Genomic DNA, 27850 nt, shown 5'->3' on the forward strand with positions numbered 1-27850 from the left:
CTCCATCTGAGAGTTAGGCCAATAGAATGGGGAATAAAGGTGGCAAGAGGTGCGCAAATCAAAACTCATCGGACACGATGATCTCCTTTAAAGCTGATGATAACACCATTCACCGCACATCCTTAATTAATTAATTAGCTAGCTTCCCGACCGGCTGGCCGGCCGGGAGTAGATCTATCGAACGAAGGAAACAAGACGACAGCGACGACGCCCGGGAATGAAGAACGAATGGGAGGAGCAAGGGTCGGGAGGCTCATTGGTCATTGCCGTACAAATCATGCTGATGCTGCCACGTGGCTTGTAAAGATAGCACACATGCGCATGCCCTTCTCGTGGCGTAATGCAGCTGTGAACACACAGCATCCTTTGAAACATAAGGTTCAGGCCGGGGAGCAGAAAAAAGCAACTGCAACCTGAGACACCCTTTCCATATCCAGCTCTGTGTCTCTCCATCCATTCAACATTAATCTTGTAAGCTGCATTTTACATACAACTGTACGATCTAACCTAACCGAGATGGAATTTAATCATCTCCAAGGAGAAGCTAATCAGTTGATGGTGGCCAGCAAAAATAAGAAAACCTAATGCAGATATCTACTCCAATGTCTCTCCAACCAACACAAAATGTATACCTAATCATCAGATTCCGAGTCAATGCTTAGTATCAATCTTGGTCGAACTGAACGTTGCTCCTCAGATGCTGCTCCACTCGCTCCATCGCCATTCCTGCTCCCCACGGCTGCAACTGCATGCACTCAGGCGTGCATCTCTTTCACTAGACGTGCAAGCTTGCAACGCGCACCATCACGCCCATCTTCCAGTGGGTTTGCTGCCACTGCCAAATCGCCACCATGAACTGGCTCATCAACTTCAACTGGATTATCTGTCACCCGTGTACCCGGATCAAACATCTGGTAAGTAGGATCATCTCGGGGACTCAGAGGACGCTCCCAAAATGACAACCCCAGATCATCAAAACCTTCTTTTAATGCAAGAAACGAGGTTTCATTTGGGCATCCACCCAGCTGTTCCCCACAGGCTCCTGAAGTTTCAGGTGGGTTGGGTGCAAACAGATTTCCAGTGTCATGCGCTGAGCCACACTTCACAGTACTAGGAGACAACACCGTGACAGCATCATCATCTGAGTCGCTCAAAACTATTACATCCTGCTCCATTGATGGTGGAGGAGCATTTTTATCTGAGGTTGAAGAATCAAGATCATGGACATGGGTCATAGGATAATCATTTTTTGCTGGTTCTGAATTATAAACTTCATCTGCATTGTCCGTGTCATCAGTACTGAATGTCAGATTGATGCAGTTTTTATTTTCCATGTGTCTTGCCTGGTAATTATCAGAAGACAGCACCAAATCACTATCCCCTCTCTTGCTAATTTCCCACTGGCCGTTGCTGTTTTTTCTGATTCCCAACTTAAGACGCCAGCCCACCTCTTCAGAATATGGTTCTTCTTTAACCTCATGTTTTACAATACACATTTTGGGTTTGGCTGCTGTATCTGCGGACACACAGAGAGTACCATCTGGTAGATGCCACTGTGTAAGATCCTTCAGTTCAGCTCTGCCCTTCACTCTCCAGGAACCATCAGGCTTGACATCGATCTCAGACGTATCGTCTCCACAGCTTTTGCTCTGGATCACCAAAATGCAACAAATTAGCAACTATGAACACCTGAAAACTGCAGACAGGGAAACAGTACTTCGTGCCCATTATAAACTCACCAAGGAAGTGATGCGGTTGAAGTAAGGATCAATTATTGTGTTCTCTAGAGAGTAATTCTTCAAGCAAATTGGACACTGCCACTACAAGCAAGGAAACAAAGCTTTAAATAGAGAACATGAGGTAATGTTGAATTAATACTCTCAAGAAGATGAGGTAAAGCTGCATTAATATGGTCAAAGTAGTCGAACCTTCCGGAACGTTGATTTATTTCAATAAAAGCTTCTAAATCAAAACAACCCATATGAGCACAGGGCTTGAACCTATCAGCAATCTGGATCCTTGAAGCAGTCATCTGTCATGAGATAGAAACAGATTTTATCAAGGAAGGCATGCTTTGCAGAATGGGCCATAAAAGTGGTTATCTCCGAAGTAGTGCAAAGAATACTATGCATCAAATATTTTGTTCCAAAGCTAAGAGTCACAGAAAAGCATGTGGATTAAGAAAATATGTAAGCCTAAAGGGTCATGAGCTTACAGCTGCAACGTAGAGAATAATTTTGGTGGCTAATGCTACTAATCCAATGAACTTTTCATTGGAACAATATTTCAATGGATATTCTCTCAGGTCTAATAGACATCAGATAAATTATTCAATTTAAAATGCACTCATTAATAAGGATCTAAAGCATGAACTATAGCCAGAGTGCTTACAGGGCATCGAAGATTCACAGAGACAGAATCAGCCACAACTTCAATGTCACTATCACTGTCTGCATTATTTGCCTCAGTTCCACCACCAACACAGCGACGGACACGAGCAAGGGCATCATCAAACTTCTCACCGACTTGTTCCATTGGCACCAAATTTAGGACCTGTCCGCTATCAAAGTTTTATAAAAAAGAAATATAAACAATAAAACAGGGTTCCAGATTCAGGTGTTCAGCACTTTCTAGGTATCAGCTTGTTGCAGTAGCTGCTAAGAGAAACAACCATTTTATGATCTTTTCCTGAAAAGTCTTGGGGAAACATTACTCTTTGACTAGTTTTTTTCACTACAAAACACAAATCCTAGCAAGGACTAGCAAGAATCATGAACAAAAACTATGCATGTTGCAGAAATATCATGTATAATAAAAATGAAGCGATCAAGTTCATATTGTTGCTTAAGAGTTAAGACTTGCTATTTCAATATGGTTATCCAAAGTACAATTATCTCATGTTTCTTTGTATAAATAACACAAGGATGAAACAATGGATAACTCACCCATCTGCTGCTATGGCAGAGCCGCAGAGGGTCCTATTAATACAGGAAGTAACAGACTGTTGATGGTGACCCAGAAACTGCAGGTTACAGTAGGAAACTATGTCAGAAATAATAGGCTATCTAATATTAGGAGTACGCAAAGAATGCTTGTAAACTAAACAAGTAGAACAAGGAGGCACGCAAAAAGGTGGAAAAGGAATGCATGCAAAAGATACAAATCGATCAAGTCTTAAGTTGTGGGGCAAGGAGATTTTCATAAATGATTGATGCCACAGAACAACCAACACAGACTAATGCCATAAGATTGCAAACTAAAAGCGGGTGATCACAGGACTAGTGAGTAACTCGACCTTGTTGAGCTCAGGACAATACTGAACTTAGAAGGACTTACGGATCAGCCCTGCTAATTCGGCACATTTCACAATAGAAGCAGGAAGGTAAGTCAGGAGAAATACTGCCTGCAGACTTCTCATTCTCGGGTTTGACAACACACCCAACATGTTGCCGTACGTTGCACAGTGGATCAACACACTACAAGGAGCAAACAAATGATCAATGGCAACAGAAGTAAGAGGAAGATGAATATCTCATCAAGAGCAAAAAGGAAGAAAGCTACAAAGTTTTGGACAAAGCAAGTAGTGCTACATTTCATAACAAACTCAGAACATCATGGCCACAACCAAGGGTCCATGCCCCAATTATAAAACGGAAAGACTGAAAGCGTGATCTAGACAATCAACTACTTTGATGTTGAAGAATATAAACAATAAGATGCTTTGGTGATTCCTAATACAACTTGTGCAGTGACCTGGATCCTGGATCAACAACAAAAATCTGAAATCTTACTGGTTTAGCTACAGGACATAAAAGACTATCAAACAGTTGGAAATTCATATTTACCATGAGAATTATACCTTAATCATGGGATCATTGGGCTTGGAGTTACCACAAGGGCAGCGGACCTTGACATTCAACTCAGCAGAATTCTCTGGTTTCTTTTTAGGTTTAACACTGTGTCCTGACTCAATGTGGCTTTGTATGGCCTGCTATCATTTAGGCCTTTGTTTGTTTAGGTGGACATGGACCGGCTTCAGCCCAAATAGGGGAGGTCGAGGTTGCTCTTCCCCCAGGTACGGAACGCCGCCACGGCCGCTATTAGAGAACTGTTTGGTTGGTCGTAGTATCTGATTCGCGGAGTCATTCAAAATAATAATGATCATTTTATTTGATCGGGTAAATTGTACCGACTCATTTAGGATGGAACTGTCATACCATTTAATACATTATTTTACTAATTAGAGTGAACCGTACGATATAAGGAAATTGGTCGAACCACCACCCTATATAAAATCATCCATACATGCATCATGTGATGCATATAGCCAAATACATCCTTAATACAGTAATTGGCTACGGTTCAAGACATGGACGTCTCTTTTCTTCCGTCATCACCAACCAACAACCAGCTAGTAGAGGTGGGTGAATTTGTACCGACTTATCTAGGATGGAACCATACCACTTAACATATTATTCTACTAATCAGAGTGAACCGTATGGTACAAGAAAATTGGTCGAATCACCCTATCTAAAATCGTCCATACATCCATCATGTGATGCATACAGCCAAAAGAAATTGATCGAACTACCACCCTATCTAAAATCATCCATACATCCATCATGTAATGCATACAACTAAATACATATTAAGTAATTATCTACAGTTCAAGACATGAACGTTTCTCTCGTTTCGTCATCACTAACCAACAACCAGCAAGCGACTGGTGAGCCACTTGCGAATGAAGCAAAAGTCAGGAGTGCAGATCGACAAACAAGTCCGCAACGCAGACGCCACCACCTTCCCAGCATTATAGTATAATACTGCTAAAACAAGATGGGTAAGGCTAGACTAAACTTTAGCAGTGTCTACTTCATTTCATATAAAATGGAAATCCTAATGACTCATCAGATGTTCGGATGTTAATTAGAAGGAATAAACATGAGCTAATTATAAAACTAATTGTAGAACCCTGTACTAATTCGCAAGATGAATCTATTAAACCTAATTAATCTATCATTAGCAAATGGTTATTGTAGCACCATATTATCAAATCATAGACTATGTTTAATAGATTCATCTCGCGAATTAAACTCCATTTGTGCAATTATTTTTATAATTAGCCTATGTTTAATACTCCTAACTAACATCCAAACATTTGACGTGACAAGTGCTAAATTTTCGCGGGGTATCACCCCAACACAGTTCTGGATAACAAGCACCAACTGTGTGAGTTAATGCATGCGATCACCACTTCTTCTACCCCATCCTTCCTACCATACATGGTGTTGGCATCCAACCTTAACTTTCTCGCCAGAAAACAACTTACTGCTTTTCAAAAAAGAAAAAAGAAAGAAAACAACTTACTTAATACAAACAATAACGTGACATGCAGAACCAAACCTTCCTTCAAACAACCAAGAGCTAGCCAATATAGGCACGTGCGATTCATTGCATATTGAGAGAAAGAGGCCTCTCGCTCTTGCGATCCATTTTAAGCCGGAACGATCACGATTTTTCATCTGAACCCGCAAGTTAATATAAGATGAAAGGCCCCAACACATCAATCATGTGTGAGTGAGAGAGGCCTATTGCAATGCATGGGCGAATGTTAACTGGTCAGGCAGTCCGTGCTACTTAACAAAATCATCATACTTTTTGCATCAAGGAACACAGTCCAGCTTATCGTATCTCCTCAGTAACCCCTACCACCATTGGCAAGGAGGAGTTGGAGGAGGAGGCAAGGAAGTCTTGGCTCGACATTTCGGTTCCCTCTATATGATCAAAGTTCCTTCTATGCTGTCTCTTTTTCATTGAAAGACCACACTGACTGTACATCAGGACTTGTTGATGAAAATAAGCCTCCAGCACCAACATGTGCACAAGGCGGCGACGGCATATGGTTTGCTTCCTGAGCTCCTTTCAGCACCAGTTCCTCCCTGCAAAAATAATAGACCCCCAACAAAGTCGTGAGCTCCAGAGTTTACGACACTGCAGCGAAAAAACACCACATATACAGATAAAAGTGGACAAACTAAATGAAGCCAATAGCCAAGGCAAAGGGCACAACCATGGTAATAAAAGGTAGAGATTTCAGCCAGTCACAGTTGCATGCAGGTCATGGGTACTTAAGTTCAGGGCAAAAGGTTCCAAGGTGCAAACCGTAAACTTGGAACAAGAAAATTCAAACGCCAGTAGGCTGTGTCTAAACTGAAAACAAACGAGTATGCTATGCTATCTCATTTCATGCAAACCATACACTTGAAAATAAAGTCCACACATGGATGCCCATGTGTTAATCTAGTTATGCAGAGTATCTATCCGCTTGGAGCCTGTCAATAGGTCAGGTGCCTCATTCCTGCTGTCCTGCATGCAGCCTGATCTGTCGAAACCAAGTGCTCTCAGTCATAGCATCTGAGCATTCAACCTGACTTATAATGAACTGGCCATGCTAACAAAACTGAATGCCTAATTCTTTTTTTCCATGTTCCCATGAGCCATAATTTGATGTCAGCAGCAACAAACTTGCACAAATTGTGTGGATGTCACTCCTATAGCCGTGACCATGGGAAAGGACTGAAGAACACGTCACTCCTACCTCCCTACACATTCAAAGTTGTGCCCTAACAACTCCCCTTCCAGTCACAAATAAGTCACGTTTTGGACTTTGACACAGTTTCAATTATCTAATAAATACATCAAAATATACTTTTACAAAACTATATTTCAAGACAAATCTAGTAATATCATTTTGAAATATTCAAACTCAACACATAAAAAGTAATTTGAAACTAAAGTTTGGACTGGTTGATTTAAGACAGCCACAAAATGTCACTTATTTGTGACTAGAAGTAGACTTAAACATCCATATATAACATGGACTGGACTGCCTGTTCTTGCACCGCAGCACCTTTACAAACTGCTTTTATGCATCAAGGGGCCTACCCACCACCCATGCAAACAGAAACCAAGCTACGAGTTAGCACCTCAAGAAATTCTACATGACACGTCCAGAAAAGCAACAGATCAAACAATGCTGTAACACCCAATAATACTCTTCATTAACAACAAGGTCAAAAAAGGATGCGGGCACCAATCACCACTAGCGAACAGCATCTAAAAGAATCATGCCAACCATCCAGTGTCAAGAGTGGGATGTCTATCAATCAAACTACATATCTTTATAAGAACAAAAAACTTGGCTAAGTAAACAACACTAGCACCCCATAAACCATCCATCCATTCATTCAAGGGTTGTGGCATTGCACAAACTATAGGCAAATATTTAATTGTCCACTTTGGGCTTTGGAGTCAGCTGAGTTTGTTCTACCACCAATCTCATATTATCACATTTTCTTCGATGTATATCACCCAATATTGCTAGAGATAAAAATAAAACTAAAACTTAAGCACTTGCTATCAACCTAAACGTAACTAAAAAAATACCTGCAACAGAATAAGCTTAGCCTGCAGTGAGCTCTGGCTTTTCACCATCTAACTCTAGCCTCTAGATCCTAAAAGAAGTAGCCCACGATATTTATTTCCCTATTTAAAAAATACAGCAAACCAATGCAACCAGTGGAAGATAATCAATGTAGAGGACCAAGACATTGCAGGGAGCATCATATCATAAAATCAAGTGTTCACTCTGATTATCCACTCCAAAAATTTCTTTCCATTGTAAACACAAAGACTTGATAGTTGTCAGACACTTCAGTACCCCCAGAGTCATTGAAAAACAATATTGGGGAACAAAAGGTCATGACAAGACCATTAAAATACAAATAATTCATTTTACTTCATGGTTTGACAGCTACATTAACTATCAAAGGAAGACATCATCAAGACCAGGGACAAAAACATTAGTTAATGATCATAGTTCATGATGGAAACTACACGGTCCTTGGCTTCTGCGCCTTCCTTCTAAGCAATTCAGACCTAGCAATGAATGTCCATCTGGATTACTTTCAAAAAAGAATTTGCTCAACAGAATTTCTAGCTGGGTTCAAAGAAAACCATGGCCAACTCATTCATCAACCATGCAATTGTTGAAACAAAATCTTTGCTGGCAATACATATAGTTTTTAACGTTTAACAATCGTAACGAGTGAAACACACCATGCAACTAGCTCGGGTGCAATCCTAGCTAATTGTTCATGATGGTAGTTTGTCAATTGATCATCATGAGGAACCACCAACAGTAGAACACCAACTGTTAATACCATATCATCAAGGTGAACCATGAAAATGATAAGAAATACATATCTGTGATTAAGTATTCTAAAAGACTTTAGGCAGTTGACAGGCAGCTGGGAGGTGCCTAGAGACTAATCAGGGTTAGGCAGAAGCTTGGGAGACTAAGTGGCGAATAGGCGGTACACAGGATGGTGGTGCCTAGCACGGCAGACACCTTCTAGAGTAGTGACTTCAAAACCCAAAATTGGCATGTTCATGAAACAATTTCTTCAAAAAAAATCTAGAAGAGCCCCTGCTCCTTGCCCCACCCCAAATTGCATGTATTAATTGTAAAAACAAGATCCATGTGAAATTTCTAGTTCCAGCTAATCATTGGAGAATAAAGCGCACCAGTGCCTTTAATCTTTTCAAGATGGATCATTCATACACCCTCACATGTATTTAACAATATAATATTAGAATAAATTAAAAACTCTGTTTACTAGATAACAAGATAATGCACTTTGCTTTTCAAAAGCCTCTCGTTTCTATACATAAATTCCCTGGTTGAAATAAGTAGTGATCCACAATCACAGATGGAGATTCCACACATGTTTGTAACTAGTTACTCCCTCCATTCCAAATTGTAGGTCGTTTTCACTTTTCTAGATTCATAGATATCATTATGCATCTAGACATACACTATATCTAGGTGCATATCAAAAACTATGCACCTCAAAAAGCTAAAACGACCTACAATTTGGAACAGAGGGAGTACATACAAATTAATGCGCGACCTTGAACATTATCATATAAGTTTGCCAATAATTTGGTGCTCAATTTGTTGATACGTGGATCTACTAGTGAACAGGTAAACATGCTCGCACAATTACAGGAAACAAGCATTGTCAACATCTGGGGGAAGGACAACAGCTATTCTCTCATGAGTTATTATACCGAGTTTTAGTTCAAGTTAACAGTATCAGCAGTGATGAAAGCCTTTGATGCAGCAAAATTTCTGAAAAGAAAAGGAGCATCAGAAAATACGTACTTGGGCCAAGGATGACCAGGCGGCCCAAAGGGGTGTTCATGGGCTGATTTGTTAGGAGAACCAAAAACCAAATCATTGTTTATAGCTTTTCCTTGTACTTCATGTGGAAGGAACAGGCTTGGTGTATCAGGTGGCAATTGCTGGAAGGGTGCTTTCTGCAGCCATGGATCACTGTCATTCAAACCAGTACTCAGGGAGCTATTTGTTCCACCATTGAAAAGATTGGCACTATGGTTAAATTGATTTGTACTTTGTCGAAGCCACTGACTCTGAGGACCTTGCAGACCTAAAGTTTCCTGAACCAATGGTGTGCTCCACATTTGCCATGTGCCTTGTTCGCTGCTAGCCTCAGGCAAAATGAAACCACCAGGTCCTTTTGTGGTTGATGAGTGCGGTTGCTTGATGGGCTTTTCATCAACCATACGAGATCGTGACAGAGGAGACTCAATTGGTGAAGGCTTCCCATGTGATTCCTTGGTGACATTACTCGAGATGAACCCACAATTCATGTCCAGAGGGAAGTTATCTAGAGACTCTGAAACAGGCCCAAGTAATGCGATTGCATCTGGATCATAGCATGGGTCTTCAAATTGTTCTGGTTCTTCAAATACTGTGGATTCTGCATCATCATAGAAGGTCATGTGTCCAGCAGGAAAATGAGGCAATGGCTTAATGGGAGGTGGTCCATTAAGTGGTGGAAAACCTGGAAAATGCATGGACTGGCTTGAACTTGGCTTGCTTTCCAGAGGAGGATAATGGGAGAGAAATGAATGAGCACTGCTTATTTGTGCTCCATTTGGTTCTGGCTTCCAATTCATATCACGAGCTGAAGTTGTAACATCAGGACAAGGGGACACTGACGCTGAACGACTAAACAGCTGATGCCATGACTTTTTAAGGCCGGTAGGGTGTGGCTGCACATTTGGACTAACCTGCATATAGCAAAATACAAAATATTGGAAGATTTAAGATGAAAATTCAGGTAAAAGCAGCATCATTTGGTTCTAACAATAAGATTTTATACTAAAATAGCGATGCCCTTGTTACTCACAGGTCGATTAAAATTAGTCCATGAACTTCTGGTTTCTCCAGCTGTAGCAGATTTGGCTGTAGCTTGAGTGGCTGCATGCTGGGTTTCTCTTTTGAGTGCATTGCCCTGGTCAGTTGCAGGAACTACAGGTCTACTAACCTTGTTAACTTGAGGGGCAGGGGCCTGTGCACTTCTGCCAAAGAAGGAACCTCCACCAAACCCTCTTGAAGATGATAAGAAACCACCTGTCATACGGCCAAAGTACTTGGTTCTGCTCTCCACTGTCTTATTACTATGGTTGTTAGCTTCAAAGTAATGAGGTTTATAACCCTCACGCTTGTCCAAGTCACTCTTTCTGTCAAAGTCTCGCTTCCTATCGCCTTCGCGGCCCAATCTTCTATCGATGTCCTCACAATCTGAATTGCTCTTGCTTGAACCCTTGTCCTCTCTCTTCCTCCTCTCCTGCCGCCGTCTCTCTGCCTCCCTCCTAGCATCCTTCTCCCCAACAGGGGTAGCGCTTTTGGACCGCTCCTCAGCCTCTGCCTTCTCATCCCTCAGCCTCCTGCGCTCCTCCACTAGCTTCGCCACCTCCTCACGCTGCTTTCGTTCCTCCTCCTCCAGCATTTCCCTCTCCAGTCTTGCCAGTCTCTTCTCCTCTGCCTTCCTCCTCGCCTTCTCGACCCTGCTCTCCTCTGCTTTTCCTCCATTCTCCCCTCTCTTTGACAACCTTTTACCATCTGGGCCCAAGCCCTCATCGTCCCCTGATGATGTAAATCTGAATATCTTCCTCAAGAACCAGCTGGCTGCTGTCGAGCAAAAGGACGACAGCAAGCGCCATGAGAATGCCAAGAAAGAGTTGTTATTGCCAGAGGAGCAGCGCATGTCTAGCCAGTATCCACAATCCTGAGCGCATGGCCATCCGGTGGGCGCCTTCCCAGCTGAATTAAGGTCGAGCACGGGGCGCTTGGAGACATGGCCGCAGTAGGAACACATGAACTTGCCACCGCCGGGGTTCTGGTCCCTGTAGGGGTTGCTGCAGTTGCGGCAGCGGCGTGTGGCGGTCTTGCGGAGCTTGTGGAGCTCGAGGGCGTGGGCGCGGCGCTCCTCGCGGAGGCGCGCGGAGCGGCGGGCGCGCCAGAGGGAGAGGCGCGGGAGGAGGATCTCATACCAGAAGAGGGTGAGGAGGAGGACGGAGACGCAGGCGAGGCGCGGGGAGGTGACCTCGAAGCGGTAGGCGGCCGGGAGGAGCAGCTGGGTGGTGGCCCAGATGGCGATGAGCGGGATGACGAGCCACGGGAGCATGGTGGCGACGCGCCGCGACCAGCGCTGCACGGAGCACAGCGGACACATTGATTATCCGGCCGCCTCCGCCGCCCTCGCCCTCTGCTGGATCGCCAGCGCCGTCTTGAAGCCGGGTCGGGTGGGTGGGGAGGGATTGCTTGCTCGGCCGGCAATGCGGCGATTCGATTTGGGGGAAGAAGGGGAGGGAAACCCTCGAATGGGGGAGGCGAATCAAAGCGAGCGGGCGGCTCCTTTTTGTGGGGGATGCCAGATGCGGGCAGCTAGGAAGAGAGAGTGGGAAGAATGGATTTTTTGAGGAAAGGGAGCTCGAGCGCGGGGATGGCCATGGCGAAAACCCTAGCTTTCCAATCCTTCCCCTTCCCTTCGGTCTTCCGGGGTTGCCTGGCTGAATTTCCCCCCTTTTTTTTTTCTCACTCTCTTTGGGAAGGTGACGCAAGGTAGACGAAGGAATTGTGGAGGTGCGAAAAAACCAGATAAACCATATCATCTCCTCTTCTCCATTTCTATCCAATTTTTTTTTCTTCGTTATCAAGGCAACTCGTACGTCTGTAGCCATATAAACCGGTTTACAAGGCTTTTGAGTTGAGTTATTGATTTTTTTAAAAAAAAACTGATATGGGTTCACACATAGAAGCCGTGCACGTATGTCGTGAGAAAAGGTAGACTAGATAACACGCTATCTACTAGGTTTGGCGTGTGTAAGAGTAATGCGTATTTTGAAAAATCTTTTCTTTATAAAACAAATACCTATTTATTTTCTTTACCAGTACACTTTGCCGTCTCACGCCTACAACAGTTACACAAGTTATTTACCAGATCTCATGGTGAAGAGGAGGAAGGGCATGCCATTTCATTTTTCAATGAATCATTTAAATATAAGTGGCTTTATATGTGTTGAATAGAGGGGAGGTTGTTTATGCAACCAGCATTTAATTTGTTGCCAACACTTGCAGTGCAACATACAAATGTCACCGAATTAGTTACTACAACATGCATATTTTTAATAACTAAAATCAGTTACTACAACTGACGCCGACGGCAGGCTACAAGGGTTATAGTTATAAATCTCTTGTTCGATAATGCTTACAGACCACCTATCTTAGTCTGTCTAGCTCCAGGCAACTGTTTTCGTTGTTGGATAAACGATGAAGGGATTTGGTTGAATTCGCCAGACTTGACCCAAGGCCTTTAGTCTTTATGTTTTTGCGTTGAACAAGTTCTGCTTGGTTGCATCAAAATTTGTTTGTAAACTGCTTTCTTCTTAATGAAACGTGTTAAGGCACGTTCGCGAAAAAAAAAGACTTCAGCCCAAGGTGCCGACTTGCTCTGCTTCTCTGCAACTTGACTTAACTGACGAAAATGAAGATACTGAAGATGCACTACAACCAGTTTTGGAATATTCGGTAAAAGGGAAATTGTAATGCTGAGAAAATTAGCAGGGCCGGATCTAGCCCGAACAGCCCATAGAAGAAGGCCCAGCCCCAGCCAGACGGATCTTTTACGACGGCATCCCGCATCGCATCGTTGAAACCCAACCAGAGCAAGGAGCCGGTGGCATGTCCTTCAATCGCAGGTGCCTCCCTCTAATCAGCTTTTGGGCACCACTACTTCACAGCCCATAGGAGAAAAGGAGTGGTAATTTGCTACTTCAAAATTCTCAAATTTACTTCTCTTTTGAGTGCATTTGTTGTTTCTACGTATAATTCTACTTTAACACTCATCCAATTTATTTACAGTTCAGTTAAGTTTTAGAAGTTCAGAAACAAAACTTGATTTCCATAAAATTTACTCTGATGCTCGAAATACATCATTAGGCATATGTGTATCATTATTTGACTAACACAAATTCTCAACTAAGTTAGTATCATCACCAATTTTACACACATGCATTCTCCTATGTACATGCATGCATACATACACCTTTAATTTATGAAATTTATGTCCAATTCATTTTTCTCTTCCATTTTTTTTACTTTTGAGATGTATTTGCATTTTTGATAGGCATAATTTTTTTTTTACTTTTGAGATGTATTTGCATTTTTGATAGGCATAATTCTGATAGTCATTTTTCCCTCCGGCATATTTCCAAATCTGAAAAAATTCTCTTTTGATTGTTTTATTTTAGTCCAACTGTGCCTCCATCTTTCATAGTAACGAGGCATGTTGCCAAAAGAACGGAGGGAGTAATACGTAGCTTTGGAGAAAGATCTCATAAAGTAATATGTAGGAGTACAGTATGCTCGAACTCGTGCCTTCAAATTTATATAAGAATACGCGAGATCGTACATGACACATGGATGGTATATATGACGTACATATGGTAGTATTGGTTAATTTCTGATGAGATATACATAGTGTATGTATAATCTTGACTCGTTACTATATACTATGTATGTTTGACTGTATCATCGATCACTGATGGCATCCACTCCGCTCCGATGGCCATTCAAGGTGACAGAGCTGCAGAGAATATACAGGAGAGACGACAATATCAGAGATCAAAATCTAGCTACTGTTTGCAGGGAATTAGTGGTAGCTACCACAAGATCAAGTTGCCTTGTTACTGCTTGCTACAGTAAGCAGAGTAGTAATTAAATTAAGTTGCCTTGTTATCATTTGCTTATGCTTGCCACAGTAAGTAAAAGTAAATTAAGTTGCCTTGTTATAACAGTAAGTAAAAGTAAATCGCATTGCCTGCAGAGGGCTTCTCCCAGACGTCAGGAATGCGGCCGACGAGCGGCGGGGTTTGCTGCCCAGCTGCATTATGAAGAATGAATTGAATCATAGTTGAAGAATGAATCATGTATGGAATGAATTAATTAATGGGAGCCATGGAAGACCAGAGATGGAAGAGAACTCACTGAAGCAGATGTAGAGGACCTGCGGTGGGAGCACGACTCCGCACGCTATGGGCAGATACATCATGCGCACGGGATCAAGCGGCTTGGGGAGCATCTTGTTCACGTCCCCCAGGATCACCGGGCACAGGCACCGGAGGGTCCGGTCGCCGTCCCCCGCCGCGGCGGTGGTGTTCAGGAAGGCCCCGAGGCCGCTGCAGCACTCGCTCTGCGGTGTCGGCGTGTCCTGCTCGCTCCCCGTCAGGAACGACCCGCAGGTCATCAGCGCCGCCAGCGGAGTCACGCACTCCGTTGGCGACGACGATGGCGTGGAGCCACCAACGCCCCCGCCAGGCAGCCCGGGAAAGCCCGGCACGAAGGGGAAGCCAGACACAGACGGCGCTGCCGGCCTGGGGCAAGGCGGCGCCGACGGCACGCCGCCGGACACTGGTGCCGGCGATGACCTCGAGCTCGGGGTGCCGGACGACGACGTTGGTGGCGACGGCCTGGCTCCGGGGAAGCCAGGGAAGATGGGGCTACGTGGCCTGCTGGAGCCCGGACGGCCGGGGAAGCGGAGCGCGTCGGCGTCGGCGTCCGAGGAGGCAGCTGGTGCAGCCGTGTACCTCGCTGCTTCCGATGGCCGCGCCGCCGCCATGACGGCAGCAGCCACGGCAAGCACGACGACAATAATGCAGCTCGACATGGATGGCACTGCAAGTGTATGTATGGACCGACTGCTACTAGCTGATGTGCTCACTACTTGATGGTCTCATGCCTCGCTTTATACTTATACCTCGATTTCAGTTGCAACTATAGATGATTAGCGCGCAAAGATCGGTGGTTGTGGCACTGTTTTAGTTTAAGATTGCTTACCTACAATGCAGCTGCCCCTCGTGTATTATCAATGCTGTGTTTACCATCAATGTAAGTAAGTCACCTGTTTTTTTTTGTTTTTTTTAAAAAGTTGCAGCTATGAATTACGATTTCCTATGAACAACATCACACCTGCAACGCAACTGTCCCTCATCGTCCTATTTATAACGTTAGAATAATCTATCAAATACGTAGAATATAAAGTTAACTTTTGGCATTGGAGTCAAACAAAGAGAATAGGACGGAGTAATATAATGTGTAATAACTTGCATTTTGCATCATACAAAAATTGAACAATATGATTGTAAACTACATGCTGTAATACATGTAGCCTTAGCATCATCATTTTTCTCTAATATTGTATACTACATGTTGAACTCTCTCTGTCGTTAAATGCAAATTCATCCTAGAAGGAAAGGACTGGATTTAAAAGTTTTCTCGATGACCTGCCATCCTTTGAAACAAGCAAGGAGGTTCAGCATCGACAATTGCATGTCTTTACCGACACAATTCTTTCTGCATTCATTAGCATCGGCATATATTACCTTGCAGTTTGCATGACTCAGTTCTGCCAACTGCCAACGTGTCGTTCCGGTGATCTATCCGCACCCACCTTCCAAGTTGTTCCCAAATGAACAATTTGAGAGATGATGTAGCTTGTAGCTAAGCGCACCCACTCACCAAGTTTATGTACTAATGATGCATTTAACTCTTTCATAAACTCACAGATTGCAAGCCGCAGTTTCCTGCAATGTACATCCAAATAGAATATGGAATTTATATATTGTTCTGCTCTATATCTGGTCTAGTCATCTATGATGTACTATTTCTCTCCTGTATGTTCTTCTCTAGTTATGGCTCCTGCTATATTGCCAACAACCTCGAATTCCTTCAAAATGTCAACTATTGATGACAACCTAACTTTTAGGTATGTCTGTTCACAGTTCAAACATTCTGAAAGCGCCTCTCCAAGGACATGCAGCAGCTCCCTGTCTTCAGTCAAAACTCAGAACCCTAAAACACTTGACCTCGTGGTGACATCAAGAACATGAAAGATGACACTTTTTGTTTTGGTACCCATCCCTATATGCGTGTTCAGTAATAGGCCGGGGTAGAAGCAGCCTGAAGCCTAGCAAGATTCGTCTGGAGCCGGCCCAAATGAAATGCTATGAGAAGCCACAGGAAGCAGAGCTGGCATTAAATCAAATACAAAAACATGTTTAGTTCTATCTCCCAGAACTTAATAAACAAAAAATCACGCGTCTTACTTATAGTGAAATTTTCATCAATATATAATCCTAGTGCTAATGTCAAATATTCATACCTTTTTTAGTTCGTACTACATATCACTGTAGAAACAAGAAATCAACTGATTACAAATAAGATTCATACCGGCAATGCATAGAGGGTGACATTGGATGTTTTCTTCTCAAGGCTGATGAACAAGAACCTATAAATTCCAGCAGCTGTCGCATCACCAAGCCTTTGTACAATAACATCTATACAGACCTACATAAAAAGTCATAATATTTTTTTAAAAAAATTAAGGCAATGCAGGTGCAAAGAAAGAATAATCTTGCACGATTTACCAATGAGGCAAAATGTAGATAAATAATCTGATGCTCACAAGGTAGGCAATTGAAAAAGCTGACTGTTTCCAGTTAAGGATCTAATGTTTCTGGAAATAACCTTTTGAGTTTGCTGCTATTTAATTAGTTCCGGTTTCTCTTGATAAGAAAATTAAATTTCTATCTTAAAAGACAACTGCAGCTCTGATGGAGCTATAATTTTGAATGGTCAAATTGCTCAACTTCACACCAACTTACAAGTTCATTACCAGTCTCCTGACGGTATTATAGGATAATCATTTTGTGTGTGAAAGAATCAAAGAAGTCATGACAACATGAAAGATTGGCTAAACCACAGTGCTTGATCATCTTGGAAGTAGCAAGTCATGTCCCTTCTGTTTCTTATTATCAAGCTCCAAGTAGGTATGTATGTATGTATTTTACCTTCGCTTTGTATTTTTCATCCTGCGAGACAACTGTGAATAATAACTCCCTTCCAGGTCTTGTCAAAACATAAGTAGTTACCTGCAAAGCATCAAAGGTTAGTTGTACTCTTTGATTATACCTCTGAAAATAGAAACGATTACATGGAGTGGCAACAATAATGGGCAGAGGTATACAACAGGCTGCTCCTATTATTAAACTAAATTTGCTATTTTATCATGCCCAAGACTGCGCTAAATGGGGGAAGGAATTGGTTGCAGGTCTAAATTATACTGTCACAGCTTATGTGACACACAGCTCTTTTATATGATGTTGATATATAGTACCAACTAAATCAAAGACAAGATCTAGCGCATGTCACAATATGCATATTCGTCAGTTGATGATAATGAATTACTCTGCTTTCATTAATGGATGTTGGCATCTACCTCTCAAATAAAAAAATTAAAAAAGAAGTTCAATCAGATTTAGAGTGCTCTGATCCACTGGTACCTTTCTTATTGTTTCAGTAATAGCCACAGCAACCCAAGTTGGCCATACAGCAAGTGCAACCAAATTTGAGGCAGCAACGAAGGGAGATGCACAGATAGCAACCGTGAGACCAGCTACTGTAAGGATACGACCCTGAAATATTTATCAAAATCAAGATTAATGAATGAAAAAAATAAAGAATGTTCACAAAAAGGAGGAAAACAAAGAACCAGGCCTCATCAGTTTCAGCTTTTGGTTGATATATACTTATGCATAATATATTGGGACTACTAAAATAAATCAAACTGAGGATAATCTTTAGATGCAAAATACCGTCAAAGTGAGCTGTCCTGCAAGAATAAAAACTGCTATAAAGCTGTTTATCAGTGCAAATGTTCTCCTTCTGGCAGTTGGGTTTGATATTGTAGTAGCAACTATTGTCACTTTCTGAAAATCATGGAGGAAAGGTAATTGAGAGAGTAAAAGAAGGCTCATTTGCATTATGACATGTAATTAAGCAATAAGCTCAATGATGCAAGGCAATACACATATATAAAATGACCATACCTGAAAGTAAAATACAGATGAGACAACTGCACTTAACCAAAGAAACAGAGATATGTATATCAGGTAGGGTGACTGCAAGATCAGCCAGAAACCTTCAAACATTATAAAAAATTCAGGTTTGGATTTTTGAGATTGGATACGTGATCATCAACGGGGATCTCGTGGGTGCGGACTGCCACCAGAGAAGCCACAGCCGGCGAGGAGACGTCATTCTCCTGCTCCTCTCCGGACGTACGGCTTGGGTTGACTCTGCTCTTCCGCACCTCTGAAACAAGTGTTTTCAGTTATTGCGGCTCAATATTACGTCATTTGTCTTATGTTTGGCACATCTTATCCTTTCAAAAAAAAAAAACTTATCATCTACAAGTAACCTCATACCCCAATTCAGCTTTGCACCAAATGCCAAACATTACATCCTATGATCGATACAAGGTGATGAGTCATATATGGACATGTTTGTAGCTGACTGGATGTTGAAGAGGCATGCCAACATGATGGACGACGATATTTGTGATGTGCAAGAAAGTTCAAGGACTGAAATACCTATTTTAGCAATTTATTAGGGACGAAATTGGGCCTTAATTGTAGTTTGGGGATTGAAAACTACTGCTCCATCCCTTTCAAATTATAGATTATTTTAGTTTTTCTATATTTATAAATTTTGCTACAATCTAGACATGAGATACATCTGGATGCATAGAAAAACTATGAAATTAGAAAATCCGAAACAACCTATAAATCTATAATGATGGTTAATGATGGAGGGAGTACATAAATAGTTCTCTGGAACCGCAACCTTTGATATTGATGCAAATAAAATGCTGCACAATCTTATATTTCATTTGACTAATGATGAAACTTTCTGGATGTCGTTAAAAAATTACATAACACACTGTTTACGATACAAAATGAAAAGAATGCAGAAGCACAAAGACACCATCCTTCATCCATTTATGACCTTATGTACAACACGGCACCAAACACACTATTTGCACCATTGCTACACACTTCACATGTTCTTCCAACCTTCAAGCATCACTGAGCAATACCCCCTCCTCCACTGAGATGGCTGTCCTCTTACGGCTGGCTGGACAAGCTTGTACAAGCGCGCACACATCGTTCTTCTCGAGGAATTTCTCACCATTGACCAGGATGAGAGGAATGTACTGCAGGACCAGTCTTTTGCACTGCAAGCAAAAAGGAAATACTAGCTCATTCCATCATCGCATCACTGTGTTTGATTTGGTGCCCAAAATTGCCTTAGGTAGCCAAGCCAAATTTTAGCCAAAATTTGGAATGTAGCCCTCTCCCTTGGCCACCTTAATACATTTTGGTGGCCAAAGTCATAGCCACCAATTTGGTGACAAGAACTTAGCCTCTTAGCTTGGCTACAAGATGGCAACTTAGGAGCAAACCAAACAGGCCCCAGCAAGTTGAACAAGTAGAAAACGGTCCCTAATAATATTAAACAAGTACCAAATAACTTACCTGCTGGACATGACCTTCAATCTTATTGCACTCCTTGATGAGAATTTGAATGATCTCAAACTACAGACATCAAATGGAAAATGTTAGGAGCAGAACGGCAAACTCTGGGTAGGGGATATGTAAATGACACAAAGCAATTACCTCCGCGTCTGGATCTTTCAGTTTGGACATAATTTCATCAAGCAGGTGGTGGCAAAAAACACACGTGCTGTCACTTCTCACACCAGATAAATGGGCAATGTCCCTGCACATGCCATGCTGTTTGCAGAACTCTTCTGGCTTGATCTCTGCAATCTTGGAAAACAGGAGAGCTGCATAGGACTGCATCAACTCGATGCACTGCAGAGATAGAAACGTGTTAATGATAGTTATAATAAACTTATACACTTTTGTTTTGTGTGCGTGTTTGGGGAGGGGGGGGGGGAGGGGAGGGGGTATATATCTTTGATCTTTCCAGCATGGCAGATGGCAGGTAGTAAGGTAACCAGATGTTTATGCATGTAAATTCATCTTGCAATCATGCCAGCAAGTATTTTTCTTTTCCACAATATACAAAATTGTATTTTCCCTTAAGAACTAACAAAAATGCTCAAAATGATCACCTTCTGTTCCAAGGAGAATGACTGAGAACAAGCATCATGAAGGAATTCTACAATCTTATCTTGTGTTTGCTTCTTACTGAGATAACTGACAGCTTCATTCGTGAAGTTTTCACAGGCTGAGCATATTGGGTTGCTACTCTTGAGATGGACAGGAATCTTGATTGAAGAAATTTGTTCCTTGTAGACTGGGCCGTAACCTGGAAGTTCAGTTGTGTCAAGATCAATAAAAAACTGAAAAGCAATAAATCGGGTATGATAATTTTGCAGGCAAAAGAATGAGCATAAGGGGCACTTCATGTGTTCAGAGCACAAATTATTAGTTCTGCTTATAACTTGGCCACAAGATTTAACATTTGGGAGAAATAAGATATGCAAACTATAAAAATGTTTTTTTCCCATGCGGTTTGCTGTGACCAGAGTGGACATCATCCTTGCATTATACTGCAAGTAGAAACAGTATATGTGGAGGCCAAGCCAAAGTTAGAATAAAGGAGCCTAACAAGGAAGCAGGATTTGTTACAAATCCACCGCAGTGATGCCAGGCCGTTAGCTGTGATGAAGCTATCTTGTCTATCTATGATACCGAGGCAACTGCCATAAGAGAGGCTTAGGAAATAATGCATGCTGAATCTCAACTTGAACCAAGTAAAAGTACCTTAAATATAACATGTGCACATATATACAACTGCCTGCCTTTATGGATAACACATAACAGAGACGTGCATAAAGCAAATTCACATGGAAATTATTTTTTCTTGAACTTAACAACACTAACAAGAGTGCAGGGTGATTGATTGTAGTCAGTGTGCAGCATATGAGAGGCAGCAGTGCTAATACGAAGGTTGAAGACAAAAGGCATCCCTAAGAAGTTTTTTTTTAACGATCTCTGATAAGATAGATAGGAAGGCCGTTGACTAGTACTACTTAGGACTCCATACCAGCATCCTTGGCTCGTGCAGGTCCTGAGGCCACAAGCAGCAAGAGGAGCAAGAGGAAGAGAGGTGCTTTGGACCCCATGGCGTGCGTTCTCTCCCCTTTCCTTATCACCAACCTGCCCATGGAAACAGAGATTATACAGACATAGAGGGCGTCAGTATTCCGGTAAAATTTGAGTTAATCAGGAACTCCAACCAAGAAGCCGTCGCAACCCAAATCCAGCGGAACACGCGAGAAACCAACCCCGGCGACAAATCGACTGAAAAAACCGATCGACTAGGGATATGAACTAATAAGTTGCAGATCACGGGCACAGGATCTTTGAAGAGGACAAAAAGATCAGCTCACCTCACGGAATCAATCAAACCGAGGAGCAGAGACGAACGGAAGCGGAGGCGATTGGCTCGGTTGGCGATGCGTGCCGGATTTGGAATCCCTTCCGTAATTAATTCCGCTCAAGTAGTTAGCCAAGGCAAGAAATATACCATCATTAAGCGTCTACTGCTATTGGATGATTGGAGGCCCGATTAGGCAGACATACCGGCCCACCTTCTCCTGTGGAAGTAGGGGAAAAAAAAACAATCGTCGACAGCAGGGTTCGAACCTGCGCGGGCGAAGCCCAACAGATTTCAAGTCTGTCTCCTTAACCACTCGGACATATCGACGTTTCTGCTTGTGTCAATAAAGTTTCCTTAATTAGATGGTAGCATATAATTCAACCTTTTTCTTTAACTAGGAGATACCTTAATGTAGCAATACACATATAACTGTACAGTGTGACAACTCCGGCTCACCTGGTGTGAAAACGCGTCTGTGGTTCCTTTTCGGCGATTACCGTAACCAACTCGCAGCATCATGTTAATTCTTTGACATAAGCAAACTAGCTAATGTCATATTTTCTCTCTTTAATAAGTGAACTAGCAAACCAAAGAATGTAACACTACTCGTTGTGTCACCTAAGACAAATGCATAATATCATGTTTTTTGAGATCACCTACTCGTTGTGTAACACTACTCGCTCATCGCCGGTTGCTGCAACACGCCTCCTCGCCACATCGGTGCCCACGGCCTCAAGCTGCTCGTAAGCTTCCTTTTTTTTCTCTTCGCTACAACATCCTTCTGGAATCTTATTTTGCTCCAAATTTCAATGGTATGCAACTAATTTCCTCACGAATATTTTGGGTGTAAATCAATTTGTTTGAAGTAACAATGTAGTATTTCAATTTCTTTGATCACCAATTCTGATTCATTCATTTAAATTGCAATGTTAGGGTTTGCATTTAGAGGTTTTGCTTTTGCAAATTGCAACAAATAGGCAACTAAGAAAGGATCCATCAATATTTGAGACTTGGGATATTGGAGTAATATACAAAATCATGTAATTGGGGAATTGGTGTAATAATATTGGAAATATGTATTTTTTATCTCTTAAGTATTTTGGAAGTATCACTCATGCGTACTTGGAATATTCTAGAAAATTGTAGAGATCTCAAGAGACTAACTTTACCATGTATAAGGATAAAATCATGTTAAGGTAAGAAGGTTCTAGAAAATTGGAGAGAATGCGTGAGGCATAATTGTCATGTTTCATGGTGAAATGTAGAATACTCTAGAACTAGATATTTTAGCATGGTAGAAATATAAGAAACTAGATAAGGATGAGGAGAGTTCTAGAGTTAGGATACTTGTATCCAAGAGTGTGGAAATTGCCACATGGAAATATCATAATAATCATGAGTACCTATAAATAGAGGTGCTCCCCTCCCTCCTAGCCGATTTCTCAATAGTGAGTAGGCCCTTTAATTACAAGTGAACTAGCAAACCAAAGAACGTATACATGTAAAAGCTAGCATGTTATTACTATATATATGATGTTCTTTGTTGCGCATATGTGTCCATATATGATAGGCTTAGTCTGCACCATGACTGTGAATTATAAAACCCATGACAGCCCGGCTTAAAATTGATCGATAATCACCTAATAATAAGCAAGTACGTACTTCTTTTCTCATGAAGAAAAGAACTAAAGATCGATGCGAAAGTGACCAACCAACGATCAAGACGCTCATTAATTAATTCATGTGATGACATTATCATATAGTAGGAAATAAAGCATACAAAATCTGATAACCGATCGAAGCTGGTCGACATCCCCAAACAGCTGATCAAGTGTCGCATGCTATCTTGACACCAACCATGCTTCTAACTAGTCCAAGAAGATGTTTCAACGTTTCAGTGTTGTAACCAAGGATAGATGGTTCTGTCTTTGGACATTGAGATGGCACTAAAGACTCGAAGACAACAATCTGTCACAGAGAAAAACTGTAAGTTCCATATTTACTCTACACAAATGAGGAGTTGAAGCTGCTTACCAGTAAAACAAGTGAACAACCAGAATATGTGCTGGCCTCAAGATGCTTGCTCTGTATGCAATCTGACAAGTCCTCAAATACCAGTTTGCACCAATCAATCTTCGCTACACAGTCAAGGTCCCAAGCTAATGTAACCTGCTTGTCATTCAGATGAAAGCCACTCGCCGGCATCAACACCCGGTTCAATAGGATCATCAAGAAGCACCTTACTTTCATTTTTGAGTCAACCATCTTCATCAATTTTTGTAAGTCAGTGGCACCAATTAGCATTTTTTTAAGATTGGGCTTCGAGTTGGCCTTTGATTTGCCATCCTTTTTTGTGGCATCCTGTTTAGTTTTTTTTGACTTTTCGAGGATCTCTGGATGCTGCAAGAACAAATCACAAACTAGGTTGGGTGCAGATGCCGGCAAATGCACACTCTCTCCCTCTTCAGTTCCGCGTGGAAGGCCAAGGATTTCCTCAATCCTCTTAATTGTGACCTCAATAGTTATGTCATCGCTTATGTGTATCTCGATTTTGCCATCTACCACTTCTGTTTTATGATATATAGCTTCTACGATGTCACGTCTTTTCAGGCTGTCCAGATCCACCTTCATCATGTTATGAAACTTCAGGTCCTCTTCTAAGATACGTCTTGCTTCTTCTTCCAAGAGTGCTACTGCTTCAGCAACTGCCCTTGGAGAACATCTTACAATTCTTCCTTTTTTCATTGTGCTTTCTGATGAACACATAAACAGTTCATCAGAACATAGAAAAGGCATTTCAATACACAAAACTAGGAAATATATAAAGAACCACCAAAGTTGCACATAGTCATATTTTAGCCTCCTTTCCCAAAAGGAAAGGCAACCTGTAACTTCCTGAAGGGACTAGATAGTCCAATGAAGGGGCTCAAATGAATTTAGACCAAAATAGCACCGTGCTTACACTCTTAGGAAATGGAAATGAAGAGATATATCACAGGTGTTAAACTGAACTAGTGAAAATTTTACCACCACAAAGCTCCACCGAGATAGTAAACGAAATGCTCGAGAACAGAGACTTATGCTATAAATTCAAGAATCATATCGAAACAAATTGGACTATATATTTTCATCCATACCACTATATATTTGAGTTGCACTTCTCATCGAATACCACCAGCGAGAACATATCTATTTTATGCCAAGCCCCTCGGAATCTCTTCACATTTACCTCCTAACCCGTAGTACATCTTCCACACTTAACCCCAAGGTTTCAGTACCTTTTCACTTTAGCCCCTTCTCGTCTACTCTGATGTTTCTCTCCCGAACCCTGGTCTCCTGGCTGCTGAAGCGACGAGTACGGAGGGGTTGCAGACTTGCAAGTGGTGCAAAGCCGAATGGCTAGCGGCCGCACGAGGAGCAAATGCCGAGAGGACGATCGGGAAAGGGAGATGAAGACGGCAGCGGTGACGTAGTGCCGGGAGCGAGAGGAAAGAAGACGGGGTGGAAAGAGATGAATGAGGAGAGATAGGGATCGGGGCCAAGCGTGTGGCACGGGGCAGATGCGGTGGTGGGGGGATTTCCACAAATACGACGGCGTGTGGTTTTATGCAAAATATCAACGAATTCCAAATTTTCTCTTCTTTGGATTGACATATTTTAGAAAATAGGGGTTTATCCGTAAAATAAATGAGCGTGTTTCCAGTAGCGGAAGGACTGACGTGGACTTATGAGTTATGACCGATTTTGAAAAAAAGTTAAGGGCCTTTTTGCAAAATTCCACACCCTGATGGCCCCTTCCGGATGGTCAGATTGCGACGATCGGATGGCCACGAAAAGCAGGTGACGTGGCCCACGGGCGCGGCAGGACCCCGAATAGGGGGTCTTGATGCCTACCGGCCGGCCTTCAGAAATTTCATGTAAATTTAGACCTAAGCCACGGTTTGTAGCCTGCCAATACATGGGTACCTATATAGGCCTCCTTTGGCAGAGCTCCTCGCGGGGGGCTCCGCATGCGGAGCCGGAGCCGGAGCCGCGGAGCCACTTTTTTGGCTCTGCCATGCAGGTCTAAAACGGCTCCGGGTCCTCCCAAACCTGCCCAGAAGCGGCTCCACGCTCTGTGCTGTTTGGTGCGGCTCCAGCTCCTCCGTGCTTCGGCAAGCGTGCGGAGCCGGAGCCCTCCCAGAGGAGCCCATAGTATTAAAAGTGGTCTGTTGTTCCGTTGAAACTGCACCATACCTAGAGAGTCTTCATTCTAAATGCTCGTTTTTATTTTGTCTGCACATATATATTGAAGCGAAAAAATTGAAGACCGTAGAGGACAAATATTAGATTAAACATCAATTTAAACGAACAGACATCATATCTGAACACATTGGTACACATCATAACGAGATTTCACAAATGTTCATGCAAATAAAAACAGAGAGATTACAAATTAACTTGCAAGATAGTATCATTATCGAGATGTCTCAATGGATAGTGCGTGTGCTATTGCACTGCCTCTTCAGTTAATCCTCCTGCAGTTCTTCCTGATCTCCCCGTTGGAGCCCGTCAGTGGTGTGATGTCACCCATCTTGATCATGCCCGTCACGAAATCAGCGAAAAATGCGCTCTGGCTACTAACGTATGATCGGACCTGTGCATCGGTGGATCCACCGTTGAAGAGCTCCTGGTCAGAGTGCAGAAGCCCCTTCTTGCAGACAAGATTCTTGTAGTAGTTGTTCTCAAATACGGTTGGGGTTTGAAGGTCCAGAGGAGCCAGATTGTTGTCGCCTGAACCTGAGGTTCGAGGACATGCTGATTGCTTCGTTCTTGCAAAGCCGCCATCGATGTTGGTGTCGTTGTAGACGTGGGCTCTGAAGCTGGTGCAGCGTGCTTGGCCAATGGTATGGGCTCCTGGCAAAAGAATGCTCTAATTTTGAATTCTGAATTAGAATGCTCTACTTTTGAATTTTGTGTGATAGAATGAAATCCCGTCATAGTTTGTTGTTGTGTGATAGAATAATGATCTAATTTTGAATTTTGTTTGGTGAAAATGCATGCATGGAGTAGGGAATCGAATTACAAACCGGAGAGCGCCACCATGTCCTTCTGGGAGAGTCCCTGCGCGGCGAAGAGGGAGGTCAGGTTGGCGAGGCCCGACGTCGGCGGCGGGATGTTGTTGTTGGCGCCGCTGAAGCTCGCCGTGGTGGAGTCCCTCCTCCCAACCTTGACGTCCCAGTTGGGCCCGCCCAGCTGCACCCATCGTCGTTGCAGCTAGGTTCAGTTTCATTTTCTTTTTGTTTCAGAGTGATGAGTACGTCAAAGAAGGAACAGGGGGGACGGACTTACGATGACGACGCTGTCCCTCGCTGCGATGGCGAGGATGTCGGCGCAGGAGACGACGCCGGGGCAGACCTTCTCGACGGCGGACTTGATGGCGTCGATGACCTCGAAGCCTCTGACGGAGCCGTTGTTGGGCGTCGCCATCTTCTCGCCCTGGAAGCTGGCAGTGTCATCCAGCAGCAGCGACGCGTCGCAGCCCTACAGGATCGATCACATGTACAATAAGAGTGTGCTTGTAGATCACCCACCAGCAATCGTACTGTCTGGTGAAAAATCTTAAGTACCTGGACGAAGCAGTCGTGGAAGAAGAGTCGGAGGATGGAGGCGCCCATGCGCTGCTCCCTGGCGATGGCGGACTGCACCACCGACTTGACGGCGTCGTGCACGCCGGGGCACGAGTAGGAGTAGAAGCCGGTGGACAGCTGCGCCGCGGACGACGACGAGGTGCCGGCCATCACGACGAGCAGGAGTAGTAGGAGGGCGATGACGCTGCTGCTGCACCTTGCAGCTGATGCTGCACGAGTAGCCATGATGGATTGATGGATCAATGGATAATCTTGATGTGCGTGCAAGTGCTGCTGCATGCAGTGTGTTTCTTCTTGCCTGGAGTCTGGAGATATCTAGCTCATCTGGGGAACATGGATATTTATAGCCGAGAGAGCTAGACCTGCTCGTCTTGGTTGATCCATGCATGCATAAAGAACACACTAGTTAGCTACTATATGATTAGATTACATCATCTACCGGCCGGCTTCACCTACTCTGTTGGACTTTGAGTTGAAAAGCAATCCATCATCCGACAATCAAGGCTACGGTGCAGTGCTCGCCGAACAGGAACGCGCG

General features: G+C 42.9%; 6 protein-coding genes and 1 non-coding gene across 9 annotated transcripts; all 7 read right to left on the reverse strand.

Annotated features, from left to right (window-relative positions):
* Nucleotides 1–755: 755 nt before the first annotated feature.
* Nucleotides 756–2535, reverse strand: LOC117864953 (E3 SUMO-protein ligase SIZ2-like). Its single transcript, XM_072295377.1, has 3 exons — nt 2392–2535; nt 1740–1820; nt 756–1649 (listed from the first exon to the last, which is right to left on the reverse strand). Exons 1-3 carry the CDS (start codon nt 2533–2535, stop codon nt 756–758), a joined length of 1119 nt encoding a protein of 372 aa, XP_072151478.1.
* A 2890-nt stretch (nt 2536–5425) lies between these two features.
* On the reverse strand, nt 5426–12010 carry LOC117863691 (uncharacterized). Of its 2 annotated transcripts, XM_034747500.2 has the most exons (4): nt 10278–12010; nt 9930–10158; nt 9227–9845; nt 5426–5939 (listed from the first exon to the last, which is right to left on the reverse strand). In XM_034747500.2, exons 1-4 carry the CDS (start codon nt 11604–11606, stop codon nt 5795–5797), a joined length of 2322 nt encoding a protein of 773 aa, XP_034603391.1. In that variant the 5' UTR covers nt 11607–12010; the 3' UTR covers nt 5426–5794. The 2 variants fall into 2 exon arrangements, with proteins under 2 accessions (XP_034603391.1, XP_034603390.1); XM_034747499.2 differs by having other exon boundaries at nt 9227–10158; nt 10278–12009.
* A 1785-nt stretch (nt 12011–13795) lies between these two features.
* On the reverse strand, nt 13796–15149 carry LOC117865570 (uncharacterized). Its single transcript, XM_034749795.2, has 3 exons — nt 14420–15149; nt 14253–14315; nt 13796–14018 (listed from the first exon to the last, which is right to left on the reverse strand). Exons 1-3 carry the CDS (start codon nt 15096–15098, stop codon nt 14005–14007), a joined length of 756 nt encoding a protein of 251 aa, XP_034605686.1. The 5' UTR covers nt 15099–15149; the 3' UTR covers nt 13796–14004.
* Nucleotides 15150–16068: 919 nt separating this feature from the next.
* LOC117862370 (uncharacterized) lies at nt 16069–18462 on the reverse strand (the record flags this gene model as incomplete). The annotated part of the gene is made up of 6 exons (XM_034745824.2): nt 16069–16459; nt 16661–16777; nt 17281–17361; nt 17773–17904; nt 18085–18198; nt 18319–18462. Coding segments are annotated over 6 exons (684 nt in total), but the record flags the coding sequence as incomplete, so codon positions are not given.
* A 675-nt stretch (nt 18463–19137) lies between these two features.
* LOC117862564 (uncharacterized) lies at nt 19138–21850 on the reverse strand. Of its 2 annotated transcripts, XM_034746059.2 has the most exons (7): nt 21693–21845; nt 21540–21603; nt 21347–21459; nt 20409–20605; nt 19948–20145; nt 19807–19866; nt 19138–19505 (listed from the first exon to the last, which is right to left on the reverse strand). In XM_034746059.2, exons 3-7 carry the CDS (start codon nt 21423–21425, stop codon nt 19347–19349), a joined length of 693 nt encoding a protein of 230 aa, XP_034601950.1. In that variant the 5' UTR covers nt 21426–21459; nt 21540–21603; nt 21693–21845; the 3' UTR covers nt 19138–19346. The 2 variants fall into 2 exon arrangements, with proteins under 2 accessions (XP_034601950.1, XP_034601949.1); XM_034746058.2 differs by lacking the exon at nt 21540–21603 and having other exon boundaries at nt 21693–21850.
* A 77-nt stretch (nt 21851–21927) lies between these two features.
* TRNAS-UGA (transfer RNA serine (anticodon UGA)) lies at nt 21928–22009 on the reverse strand. Its single transcript has one exon. It is a non-coding gene; the product is annotated as a tRNA-Ser (tRNA).
* Nucleotides 22010–25984: 3975 nt separating this feature from the next.
* LOC117862486 (peroxidase 4) lies at nt 25985–27638 on the reverse strand. Its single transcript, XM_034745975.2, has 4 exons — nt 27292–27638; nt 27014–27205; nt 26752–26917; nt 25985–26578 (listed from the first exon to the last, which is right to left on the reverse strand). The coding sequence occupies exons 1-4, from the start codon at nt 27589–27591 to the stop codon at nt 26187–26189; spliced, it is 1050 nt and encodes a 349-aa protein (XP_034601866.1). The 5' UTR covers nt 27592–27638; the 3' UTR covers nt 25985–26186.
* Between the last annotated feature and the right edge of the window lie 212 nt (nt 27639–27850).

This window comes from Setaria viridis, chromosome 7, assembly GCF_005286985.2.
Source record: "Setaria viridis chromosome 7, Setaria_viridis_v4.0, whole genome shotgun sequence".
In the NCBI taxonomy this organism is placed as follows: Eukaryota; Viridiplantae; Streptophyta; class Magnoliopsida; order Poales; family Poaceae; genus Setaria; species Setaria viridis.